Below are 12,689 nucleotides of genomic sequence, written 5' to 3'. Positions count from 1 at the left end.
ATCCATACTGTGTGTGATGACGCTCACCCAGGACCGATCCATCTTTGATTGACATGAGTAGGTTGTGTGAGAGAACAGTCTTCACTGGGGTCTGCTGTTCCAACGTTTTGTCCCCATTGTGATATAATGGCCTGACTGTTTGTCTGTTTAACATCATGATAAAGCAGCCTTGTTGACCAATCTATCAAGATGTAGAGGGGAGGCCAGGCAGGGTGCACCATGGGATAAAGTGTTGACTCTGTCTTTCACCGGCCCTGCCTCAGCCCAGCCTCGGACTGAATGTAAATAACAGCCTGGGCCTAGGGCACTTCATCCATCTCGCTGTGTGTGTGTATGTGTGTGTGTCTGCGTGCGTGCCTGTGAGAGATTCTGTGTGTTTATGCGTTTGTGTGTGTGTTTGTGCATGTGTGTTCGTTCAGATGAAATGCAGAACAAGCCCCTCTTTATCTCCCTCCCTCCCTCCGCTCTCTCCTCTCCTGAAAGAGAGATGAGGAGGAGTGAAACGGCAGAGTCAGCTCTTTCTTTCCTCCGCTGTGCTCTGCTGTCACTGGCGTGGCGTGGTGCATTTCCATTTTGTGAGTTAGTAGTCTGCTCCCGTCCCATCCCGCATGACAGCTCTGAAACAGCCCAGCCAGCCCAGCCTTACACAGCAGGCATCTGGGAGGCGGACTGTGTGTTTTAGCCCCTCCTAGTGGAGCCTGCAGGAAGCACCTAGCAGGCAGCCAAGCAGGGAAAAAGAAGCTAATCCACAGCATGATTACAAGTCATGTGACTTAGCTCAGTATTTATGCACACAGGAACTAGAAGGAGCTATTTTAATCAGTGGAATTACCTATCAAGGTGCATCAGTTACATCAAGCACACCAATAAGACAATTTCATACACCTGTTACATCATACTTATCAACCCTCCATAACAACTGTTTACAATCATGTACCAGTAAGAATGATATGATGTCAAGTACACAAAAAGACGGCATATTAGTTCCATAGAGGCCCGGTACTATAGTCGGGAGTGAAAGTGACATTGCCAATCCCATTAACCAATTGACTATGCACCTAAAGACTCAGGGTGGCTGTAGACCCACCAGCCAGGCAGGAGGAGAGAAGAGGCTAGCAGAGCTGAAGACTCCTGGGTCTGGACTCGTCACTACTGCCTCAGCCCTCAGACCACCACCAGGCCACAGGCCGAACAGGGAGAGGGACAGGGGTCCAAGACGCCACCGCTGCTCCTCAGACGACCTGTGGATCGAAGAGGAGAAGAGACGGAAGCGGAAGCTGGCCCGAGTCGTGAGGGGCAGCCTGGGACAACTCAACACCCACTGTCCTGAAGATCTGGAGAAAGTAAGACTCCACCATGCTTACCGCTGCAAAGCAACTTACAGCCTAGCAGAGAGGGAACCTGTCTCTCTCCTCCTCCTCCTCTTCTCCTCCTCCTCCTTGCTCCTCTTCGTCTACGTACTGTCTCAAGGAAGTGTTTTCTCCTCCATCTCTTCTCTCCTTCGCCAGCTGTTTTCTCCCTGGAGTCTTGGCATCTGTCCTTTGTTTAAATTTTTTCTCTTCTGTCTTTTTTGGATGTCTTTCTCGCTCGCTCACATTTCTGTGCCAGTCTTTCTCAGCGCCTACTCTTAGTCTAAACCTGTATGAACCTTCAGGTCAATCTGTTCTGGACTAACATATTATTACTATTGCTATAGTATTATTACATATAATACACACACAGTACCAGTCAAAAATGTTAACACACCTACTCATTTTTCTTTATTTTTACTATTTTCTACATTGTAGAATAATAGTGAAGACATCAAAACGATGAAATAACACATATGGAATCATGTAGTAACCAAAAAAGTGTTAAACAAATCAAAATATATTTTAGATTTTAGGTTCTTGAAAGTAGCCACCCTTTGCCTTGATTACAGCTTTGCACACTCTTGGCATTCTCTCAACCAGCTTCATGAGGAATGCTTTCCAACAGTCTTGAAGGAGTTCCCACATATGCTGAGCACTTGTTGGCTGCTTTTCCTTCACTCTGCAGTCCAACTTATCCCAAACCACCTCAATTGGGAGGTTGGGTGATTGTGGAGGCCAGGTCATCTGATGCAGCACTCCATCACTCTCCTTCTTGGACAAATAGCCATTACACAGCCTGGAGGTGTGTTTTGGGTCATTGTCCTGCTGAAAAAAAATAATAGTCCCACTAAGCGCAAACCAGATGGGATGGCGTATCGCTGCAGAATGCTGTGGTAGCCATGCTGGTTAACTGTGCCTTGAATTCTAAATTAATCACAGACAGTTTCACCAGCAAAGCACCATCACACCTCCTCCTCCATGCTTCACTGTGGGAACCACACATGCAGAGATCATCCGTTCACCTACTCTGCGTCTCACAAAGACACGGCAGCTGGAACCAAAAATCTCACATTTGGACACCAAAGGACAGATTTCCACTGGTCTAATGTCCATAGCTCGTGTTTCTTGGCCCAAGCAAGTCTCTTCTTCTAATTGGTGTCCTTTAGTAGTGGTTTCTTTGTAGCAATTCGACCATGAAGGCCTGATTCCACACAGTCTCCTCTGAACAGTTTGAGATGTGTCTGTTACTTGAACTCTGTGAAGCATTTATTTGGGCTGCAATTTCTGAGGCTGGTAACTCTAATGAACTTATCCTCTGCAGCAGAGGTAACTCTGGGTCTTCCTTTCCTGTGGTGGTCCTCATGAGAGCCAGTTTCATCATGGCACTTGATGGTTTTTGCGACTGCACTTGAAGAAACATTCAAAGTTCTTGAAAGGTTCCATATTGACTGACCTTCATGTCTTAAAGTAACGATGGACTGTCATTTCTCTTTGCTTACATCTTTAAACTATACCACTTTATGTTTATATACCCTACATTACTCATCTCATATGTATATACTGTACCATCTACTGCATCTTGCCTATGCCGTTCTGTACCATCACTCATTCATATATCTTTATGTACATATTCTTTATCCCTTTACACTTGTGTGTATAAGGTAGTAGTTGTGGAATTGTTAGGTTAGATTACTCGTTGGTTATTACTGCATTGTCGGAACTAGAAGCACAAGCATTTCGCTACACTCGCATTAAAATTTGATTTGATTTGACTTGAGCTGTTCTTGCCATAATATGGACTTGGTCTTTTACCAAATAGGGCTATCTTCTGTATACCACCCCTACCGTGTCTCAAACACAACTGATTGGCTCAAACACACAGAAGAAAATAAATTTAACAAGGCACACGTGTTAGTCACCTGGAATGCATTTCAATTATCTCATGAAGCTGGTTGAAAGAATGCCAAGAGTGTGCAAAGCTGTCATGTTTAACACTTTTTTGGTTACTACATGATTCCATACGTGTTTTTTCATAGTTTTGATGTCTTCACTATTATTCTATAATGTATAAAATTGTAAAAATAAAGAAAAACCCTTGAATGAGTTGGTGTGTTAACACTTTTGACTGTTACTTTTCAAAAAAAGAAAGGTCGGGTCTTAACATAGCAAGTTAGCAGTACACTAACTACTGTACACCAATAGACTGCTAAGAGGTAGGCCTAGGCCTTGTTGGATCCCAAGCCTCGATTTCTTTCCTCCTCCCCACAGGCACGGGCTCGAGTGTCCCTGTCGACCATGGAGGAGTTCTCCGGGATTCCCCTGAAGGCCCACTGCTTCTCCCAGAGCACCCCCATCGGACTTGACTGTCTGGGCTGGAGACGACGCATCTCCTACCCCTGTGAGTAGCTCCTACCTCCCTTTACATCCTCCTACCCCTGGGAGTACTGCATACTACTGCACACTGCTGGCTCTCTCACTCGCTGTGCCTGGGTTGGTTCCAATACTCTAAAATGGCTCCCTTTCCTCATGATGACCACTTACAGTGCTTTCAGTAAGTATTCATACCTCTTGACTTATTCCACATTTTGTTGTATTACAGCCTGAATTCAAAATGGATCAAAACAATTACTTCACCCATCTACACACAATACCCCATAATGATGATGCAATTTTTTTTTGCACATTTATTGAAAATGAAATACAGTAATACAGTATTTCATTTACATAAGTATTCACAGCACAGAGTCAATACATGTTAGAATCATCTTTGGCAGCTTTGTCAATATTTGCCCATTATTTTTTTCAAAATTCTTTGGTTGGTTGTTGATCATTGCTAGACAACCATTTTCAAGTCATGCCATATATTTTCAAACAGTCAAAGAAACTGTAGCTCGGCCACTCAGGAACATTCACTTCTTAGTAAGCAACTCCACTGTAGATTTGGCCTTGTGTTTTAGGTTAACGATTACAAGCATACCCATAACATAAATATGGAGAGTGATACTCAGTAATGTGTTGTGTTAGATTTGCCCCAAACATAACACTTTGTATTCACGACAAAATGTAAATTTGAAGCAAATTTTTGCAGTATTACTTTAGTGCCAGAATGACGTCTTGGAATATTTGTATTCTGTACAGGCTTCCTTCTTTTCACTATGCCATTTAGGTTAGTATTGTGGAGTAACTACAATGTTGTTGATTCATCCTCAAATGTTTCATATCACAGCCATTAAACACTGTAACAGTTTTAAAGTTACCTTTGGCCACATGGTGAAATCCCTGAGTGGTTTCCTTCCTCTCCGGCAACTGAGTTAGGAAGAACGCCTGTAACTTTGTAGTGACTGGGTGTATTGATACGCCATCCAACCTGTAATTAATAACTTCACTATGCTTATTTTGTTTTACCCATCTACCAATAGGTGCCCTTTGTGAGGCATTAGAAAACCTCCCTGTTTGTTGTGGTTGAATCTGTGTTTGAAATTCACTGCTCGACTGAGGGACCTTACAGATAATTGTATGTGTGGGGTACAGAGATGAGGTAGTCATTCAAAAATCATGTTGACCACAATTATTGCCATGCAACTTATTATGTGACTTGTTAAGCACATTTTTACTCCTGAACTTATTTAGGGTTGAATACTTTTTGACTCAAGACATTTCAGCTTTTCATTTTCAATTCATTTGTAAAAAATGTAAATAAATAAAAAACTATTCCGCTTTGACATTATGGGGAGTTGTGTGTAGGCCAGTGACAAAAACATCTAAATGTAATCCATTTTAAATTCAGGCTGTAATACAACAAAAAGTGGAACAAGTCAACGGGTGTGAATGCTTTCTGAAGGCACTGTAGTAACTTGAATCTAAGTCTGTGTGGTCTTGGCCCCCACCTCAATCTCAGACTCCAACTCCAAGCATAATGTCTTTCCCACGGCCGTAGCCAGTCTCTGAGTTTTAGTGCTGCTACTCTGTTCATTATCTATCCTCATTGCCATGTCACTTTTACCCCGACCTACATGTACATACTGTATTATCTCAACTCCTTGTATATAGCCTCGTTATTGTTCTTTTTGTGTTACTATTTTCTATTTTTAACTCTGCATTGCTGGGGAAGGGCTCTTAAGTAATCATTTCAAGGTATGTATACACTTGTTGTATTCGGCGCGTGTGACAAATACAATTTGGTTTGAGTTTCGTGTTTAAAATTATGTACTCACCAAATCCTGGATTAGCCCGGCGATATCATGCAACATCTGTTGTGAAACAACAACTTTATTTTGGAGCTAGGTCTCAGACTAGTCTCTGAGCTTTGGCATGGGCAGAGTATTGTTGTAGTTCCGCTTACCACCAGCAGAGGTCACCGCATCCTCTACACGTCAGTGGTCCCACAGTTTGTTTGAGCTTGTAAAGGCATTGTACTATTTGCATTGACAGACCCACTTTATCCATTTGTATTGACAGTCCTTTGGGATGAGAGCCAGTGTCGTCATAGGTTTTAAATCCCGGGCAATGAGGTTCTCTGGGAACAATATAGAAACACTGTGTTTCCACAGTGATTAGCCTCTGTAAGGTATGCTTGGTCACGAACTGGTGTCTCCAGACAGATCTTATTTTGCATTGTCTTATCAGTCCTTTTCTAAAACCAGCCATCACTTAGTGGGAACACAAAGTGCTCCTGGAATGTGTGTGTGTGTGTGTGTGTGCATGCATGCCTGTGTGTGTCAGGCTGTCTGTCAAGCTCTTCTCTTTGTCTGAGAGGCATGTAGGAAGTGGAATATGGTGTGAGGGAAAATATCAGTAATTCATTATCTACTAATTTTAAGCTTTCTTTCAAGGCAATTTGAAAAAAGAAGGCACTATGAGTTAGGTCTGACTGTGAGGGTGCCTAGGGCAGCCTAGCCTACTACTCAGTGAAAGGTTGGGGTCACTGAACCAGTTTGATATCTTTGGGGTATGAAAGTGGTGACTAGTGATGGGTGGACATCAGGCTAGTGCTGAAATGATATTACCCTGACTCAATGTCTCTGGGTGGTCAAGCTGCTGTAGTCACAGATGCACGCACACACACACACACACACACAGAGGAGGCAGATTGCATGCCACTCAAAGTGAGGTCAGTGCTCTTGCACCAGATGCCTTCCGTGTAATTCAATTCATTTGAGTTAATTGAATTGAAAGATGAATCAAAAGACAAGTGTAATGGCAACCTCTTTAGCTGACTGACTCACTGGGCTGTGGATCATAGAAATATAATTACTAGAATGGGAATTCCCATTTAAGTCAATATGTTGATTGTGTAATTATATTTCTGTGGTATATACCGTGCAGTGAGGTAAGTCACGTTTCACCTTCTAACACCATAATCGTCTACATTCCTATTCCATGTAGCAGGGTCATTCGTTATAGCCCATGCAAGGATGATTGCAAACTGACATTATAATTGGCAACACACTAAAGAATTTATAAGTAGTTTATAATTAGTTTACGGACTCTTAGTTATTGGTTTATTCATAGTTTATAAATCAGTTTTAAAAGAACAGTTATAACTTAAGCCTCAGTATCCGTCGGCTTGTAGGCGTTTTCTATCCAGTATACCTAAGAGAAAGAGAGACAGAGACAGAGACAGAGACAGAGACAGAGACAGCGACAGCGACAGCGACAGAGACAGCGACAGAGACAGCGACAGAGACAGCGACAGAGACAGAGAGAGAGACAGAGACAGAGACAGAGACAGAGACAGAGACAGAGACAGAGAGAGAGACAGAGAGAGAGACAGAGAGAGAGACAGAGAGAGAGAGAGAGACAGAGACAGAGAGAGAGACAGAGACAGAGACAGAGACACACAGAGAGAGAGATATATATTTTCTCTCCTATCTGAACTTGACTGGCTTTATGTTTGAAGGCTCCAAGGTCACAGCTCAGTGGCTCTGTCTGCATAGCCTTCTCTGTGTGTGTGTGTGTGTGTGTGTGTGTGTGTGTGTGTGTGTGTGTGTGTGTGTGAGTGAGAGTTGCTGACTGTTTCTATGAGAATGCCATTGCAGTATTTTTCTAGTGCCGAACTCTTCTTAGTTCTGTCAGGGGGCTGTACTGCCCTTGGGCCCCCCTCCTCCTGTGTGTGTGTGTGTGTGTGTGTGTGTGTGTGTGTGTGTGTGTGTGTGTGTGTGTGTGTGTGTGTGTGTGTGTGTGTGTGTGTGTGTGTGTGTGTGTGTGTGTGTGTGTGTGTGTGTGTGTGTGTGTGTGTGTGTGTGTGATGAGGGTCAGTGTAGTGGGAATGCCTGGAACATCTCCCTCGTGTGTAGTTCCCTGTGTTCTGTGTGTAATATATCCTGAAGTACAGAGAAATCCCATTCCAGTGGAAACAAATCATTTATCTGTTTTACTTTGAAGAGTTTGTACATGTTGCTGTCTAGCCAGCCAGACAGCTGTTTATCTTCCTGTGTTGATCTAACTTGTGTACCGTGGAGCAGAACCGGAAATAACACTGTTTTGTACCTTTGCAAAGTTATGACAGGGCGCTGTTGAATCATTGCATAGGATATAACTCAGTAGGATTCAACTAGGTGTGTGTTTACTGTTTATGTAGTTAAATAGAATGGTGATCAGGTTAGCTCCCCTCTATCTATTTTCCTCTCTTCTTCTCCCTATCTGTCTCTTCCTTTCTCAATTACCCCCCCCCCCCCCCCCCCCCCTCCCACAGTGCTTTAGAAACAGCAATCGGGGGAGATGGGGGGGAGGAGGGGGGATTTTTTCAGTCCCACCTTAATGGCACTGCACCATAACATTAGAGAGTCATCAGCCATCAGCGGCAGCCAGTCAGCTCCCAGGCAAACGGCACTGCAGAGCTGCCGAGCCCCCCTAGAGGACCCCCACTGATGTCTGTCTGTAGCTGTGTGGCTGTAGCCTGAGTGTGGATGTGTGTGCGACCGCTCGGCTATGTGAGTTAGCAACAGCGAGGGAGGGAGGGAGGGAGGGAGAGCGAGCGAGCGGAGAATGGAGAGAGAGCGATAGAGAAAGAGAAGGGCGGCGCAGCAGCCGGCAAGAGCAGAGCAGAGCCAGAGAGAGGAGCAACAGCAGAGACTGAAGCACTCACTGACTGGCTGTGGAGCCGACTGACACACATACAGCCTACCTACCTGGCTAGAGAGGCCTGGTAGAGGCTACAGCACCGTTACCTACCTACCACCCTGCCTACCTACATACCCAGCGTTACCTACCTGTCTCTGGGAGAAACCACCTACCTGACCACCACTACTACCAGGCTCCAGTGCCCCGCTCCAGGTCTGTGTTCGGGGGCCCTCCTGTCCTGATGCGGACCCAGCAGGGCTCTGAGGGGCCCGTGTCCCTGCCCGGGGGCAGCTGTGGCAGCAGCGGCAGCACCAGCTCTGGACTCTCCCCTGGATCTCCTGGTTCGGACTCGGACAGCGGTACCCCCACCAGGGGAGGAGGAGGGGGGGGTGGTGGAGGAGGAGGGGGGGGTATGGGGGAAAGATGGGGGGCAGGAGGAGGAGGAGGGATGGGGAGCCTAGGAGGTACTCTCAGGGGGGTCCTCTCCCACTATTGGAGCCTGGAGAGCCTGCACTCCACCACTGGTAAGAGGGTACCTACCTCACACACAACACACGCACACACCATACACACACACCACACACACACACCATACACACACACCACACGCACACACCATACACACACCACACACACACACCATACACACACACCACACACACACACACTCCTCAGTGGGAGTAGGGTTAAAGGGTTTGTGTGTTTTTGGCCTGGCGGGTTTAGAAGGGAGGGGTGTTACCTGTCAGTTATTCTGAGTGTGATGGTTGTCATGGTTTTGTGGTGCTGGCGACTGTCAGTCTGTTTTGACCAGACCTGTTGAGGAGTTGTCAATCATGGCTTAAAGGCACTGGCCGTGTAATTGTTGTCTTGGCATTAGTAAACATGCTTCAGTCTGTGATATGATATGACTTCATCTCCTATTGTCTCAGATAAAGGATGCATTGAGTTGGTGTTGTCTTACGTTAGACCCAGGCCTGTGTCCTTTTGCTGCTAACATCTTCTGCGTGTTTTCTCTGTAGGAAGACTTATGACAGAGTACGAGGTGTGTCAGATGATTCTGCTCACTTAATGAGGTGTATCAGGTTAGCGTTTATCCAGCACAAAGGTCTCTAGCTAAGAGATATTTTCACACAGAGCTTATGAGGTTGTTTGTTAATGGTGGAAGATATTGAGGGTGTTGCCCTCAACTGAAATAGCGACGTGTGATATTATGGTGTATTGGTCATATACAGCAGACGCAGGATTAAGTCATTTTGTCATTATGGCAGAGGGCTGTGTTTGTGTGTGTGTATCTTTGAGCGTGCATGTGCCTGTGTGTGTGCATGGGCACATATGTGTGTGTGTGTGTTAGCATGTGTGAGTGTGTGAATTTGCACACTATAAGTGCCTGTGCAGTACCTGTTTGCTATTTCTGCTGTTGTCATCTGAGCGGGTGCAGCCAGGCTTGGAGTGTAATGATTCAGGAGAGAGGAGACGGCAGTTCTATTAGCTACAGGCTAAAATGACACTGTGTGTGGGTGCGTGTGTGCGTGCGTGCGCGTGTGTTTGTGACGGCAGCCCCATTAGCTACAGGCTAAAATGTCAGGCCACAGCTGTTATTAAAGCAGTAGAAGGGAAGAGACACTAATAGGCTAGCTACTGTTTGTCACATCAACCCCACATCAAGGGTTAGTCTCTTATCAAACAGGTGCCAATCAGCGGCGTCATGGTAACAGTGATCTGAGTGTGGGGTGGATGTTTGTTATGTATATATGGCTAATATCTACACTGCATTGCTCAGTTTCAGTTGATGAACTGTCTGTACTGTACATGTTATATGGGGGGGTACAGTAGGAGAGAATCCTTGATGTTTGTTGCCAAGTGCACTTTCACACACACATACGCACACACATACGGAATGTTATTGGAGAAAGCTGTGGTTTTCAGAATGGCCCTGGTCAGAATCTAAACTGGTGTTGTCTCTGCCTCTCTCTCTCTTTCTCACACCCACACATTGCGCTCTCTCTGTCTCTCTTGCGCTCTCTCTCTATCTCTCACTCTCTCTCCCTCTCACTGCTGGTGAAACCTGATACATGGTAAACATTAAGAGAGAGAGAGAGAGAGAGAGAGAGAGAGAGAGAGAGAGAGAGAGAGAGAGAGAGAGAGAGAGAGAGAGAGAGAGAGAGAGAGAGAGAGAGAGAGAGAGAGAGAGAGAGAGAGAGAGAGAGAGAGAGAGGAGAGAGAGAGAGAGAGAGAGAGAGAGAGAGAGAGAGAGAGAGAGAGAGAGAGAGAGAGAGAGAGAGAGAGAGAATGTACTTACACAAAATAGTCCTAATTGGTGAAATGAAAAAAATAACTTGTTTCAAAAAACTCTAAAAGATTAAAAACTGAAAGTGGTGGGTGCATATGTATTCACCCCTTTGCTATGAAGCCCCTAAATAAGATCTGGTGCAACCAATTACCTTCAGAAGTCACATAATTAGTTAAATAAAGTCCACCTGTTTGCAATCAAGTGTCACATGATCTGTCACATCTCAGTATATATACACCTGTTCTGAAAGGCCCCAGAGTCTGCAACACCACTAAGCAAGGGGCACCACCAAGCAAGTGGCACTATGAAGACCAAGGAGCTCTCCAAACAGGTCAGGGACAAAGTTGTGGAGATTAGGGTTGGGTTATAAAAAAATATCTGAAACTTTGAACATCCCACGGAGCACCATTAAATCCATTATTAAAAAATGGAAAGAATATGGCACCACAACAAACCTGCCAAGAGAGGGCCGCCCACCAAAACTCACGGACCAGGCAAGGAGGGCATTAATCAGAGAGGCAACAAAGAGACCAAAGATAACCCTGAAGGAGCTGCAAAGCACCACAGAGGAGATTGGAGTATCTATCCATAGGACCACTTTCAGCCGTACACACCACAGAGCTGGGCTTTACGGAAGACTGTCCAGAAAAAGCCATTGCTTAAAGAAAAAAATAAGCAAACATGTTTGGTGTTCGGCAAAAGGCATGTGGGACGATCCCCAAACATATGGAAGAAGGTACTCTGGTCAGATGAGACAAAAATTTAGTGCAAACCCAACACTTCTCATCACCCCGAGAACCTCATCCCCACAGTGAAGCATGGTGGTGGCAGCATCATGCTGTGGGGATGTTTTTCATTGGCAGGGACTGTGAAAGCTGGCCAGAATTGAAGGAATGATGGATGGCGCTAAATACAGGGAAATTCTTGAGGGAAACCTGTTTCAGTCTCCCAGAGATTTGAGACTGGGACGGAGGTGCACCTTCCAGCAGGACAATGACCCTAAGCATACTGCTAAAGCAACACTCGAGTGGTATAAGGGGAAACATTTAAATGTCTTGGAATGGCCTAGTCAAAGCCCAGACCTCAAGAATCTGTGGTATGACTTAAAGATTGCTGTACACTTTCGGGAACCCATCCAACTTGAAGGGGCTGGAGCAGTTTTGCCTTGAAGAATTGGGCAAAAATCCCAGTGGCTACATGTGCCAAGCTTGGAGAGACATACCCCAAGAGACTTGCAGCTGTAATTGCTGTGAAAGGTGGCTCTGCAAAGTATTGACTTTGGGGGGGTGAATAGTTATGGACACTCAAGTTTTCCGTTTTTTTTGTCTTATTTCTTGTTTGTTTCACAAGAAAAAATATTTTGCATCTTCAAAGTGTTAGGCATGTTGTGTAAATCAAATGATACAAACCCCCCCAAAAATCTATTTTAATTCCAGGTTGTAAGGCAACAAAATTCCAAGGCGGATGAATACTTTTGCAATCCACTGTATTATTGCAATATTCATGTAGCTTACTTTTGGCCAGCTAATAGCCTAACCACTGATCAAGCAACATTATGGACTAAATGTTCAAATCCTGTTGCTGCAGGATTATATAGGACAAATTAAGATCCTATGTCTTTAAGGGAAAGACCAATAAGAGAGAGTGAGAGGGGGATGGAGGGAAGAGAGGTAGTGAAAAGTGAGAGAAATACAGTTGAGACTCAAACACCTCGTCCATTCAGAAACCCTGGCTGCTCTCACCATAACAGTTATAACAGACTCTCCCTGGCTGTGCAGTCACACAGCCAGTTTTCCCCTCTCCTGAAAAGCACAGCCCTGTAGCACACCAGCTGTAAACTGGACCTCGGGAAGCTTTTATGGGCTTGTTATGTTGTATGAGCCTGTCTTTCCTCTGCCCTGCCTGGCTAGCAGCCTGCTGTATGCCTCAGTCAAAAGGCAACCCGTCCTAAGACAGAGCTGTGTTTGTGGAAGATAGCCAAGCGG

The 12,689-nt window shown here is 45.1% G+C and overlaps 1 protein-coding gene across 5 annotated transcripts in view; it reads left to right on the top strand.

Moving 5' to 3' along the window:
- The window catches only part of LOC129822923 (rho guanine nucleotide exchange factor 4-like), a 160,414-nt gene that overhangs the window by 90,171 nt on the left and 57,554 nt on the right, over positions 1-12,689 (top strand). For 3 of the 5 annotated variants that reach the window (XM_055881472.1, XM_055881474.1, XM_055881473.1), the window contains 2 exons: positions 1,065-1,343; positions 3,621-3,750. In XM_055881472.1, the coding sequence (XP_055737447.1) occupies positions 1,065-1,343; positions 3,621-3,750 (409 nt within the window). Of the gene's footprint in view, positions 1-1,064; positions 1,344-3,620; positions 3,751-8,389; positions 8,939-12,689 lie in introns of those variants that run through there. The other 2 variants (XM_055881475.1, XM_055881476.1) reach the window with 2 other exon arrangements.

This window comes from Salvelinus fontinalis, chromosome 25 (assembly GCF_029448725.1).
Source record: "Salvelinus fontinalis isolate EN_2023a chromosome 25, ASM2944872v1, whole genome shotgun sequence".
NCBI lineage: Eukaryota > Metazoa > Chordata > Actinopteri > Salmoniformes > Salmonidae > Salvelinus > Salvelinus fontinalis.
The sequence above is the reverse complement of the archived record's forward strand: the minus strand, read 5'-3'. Positions and strand labels throughout refer to the sequence as shown.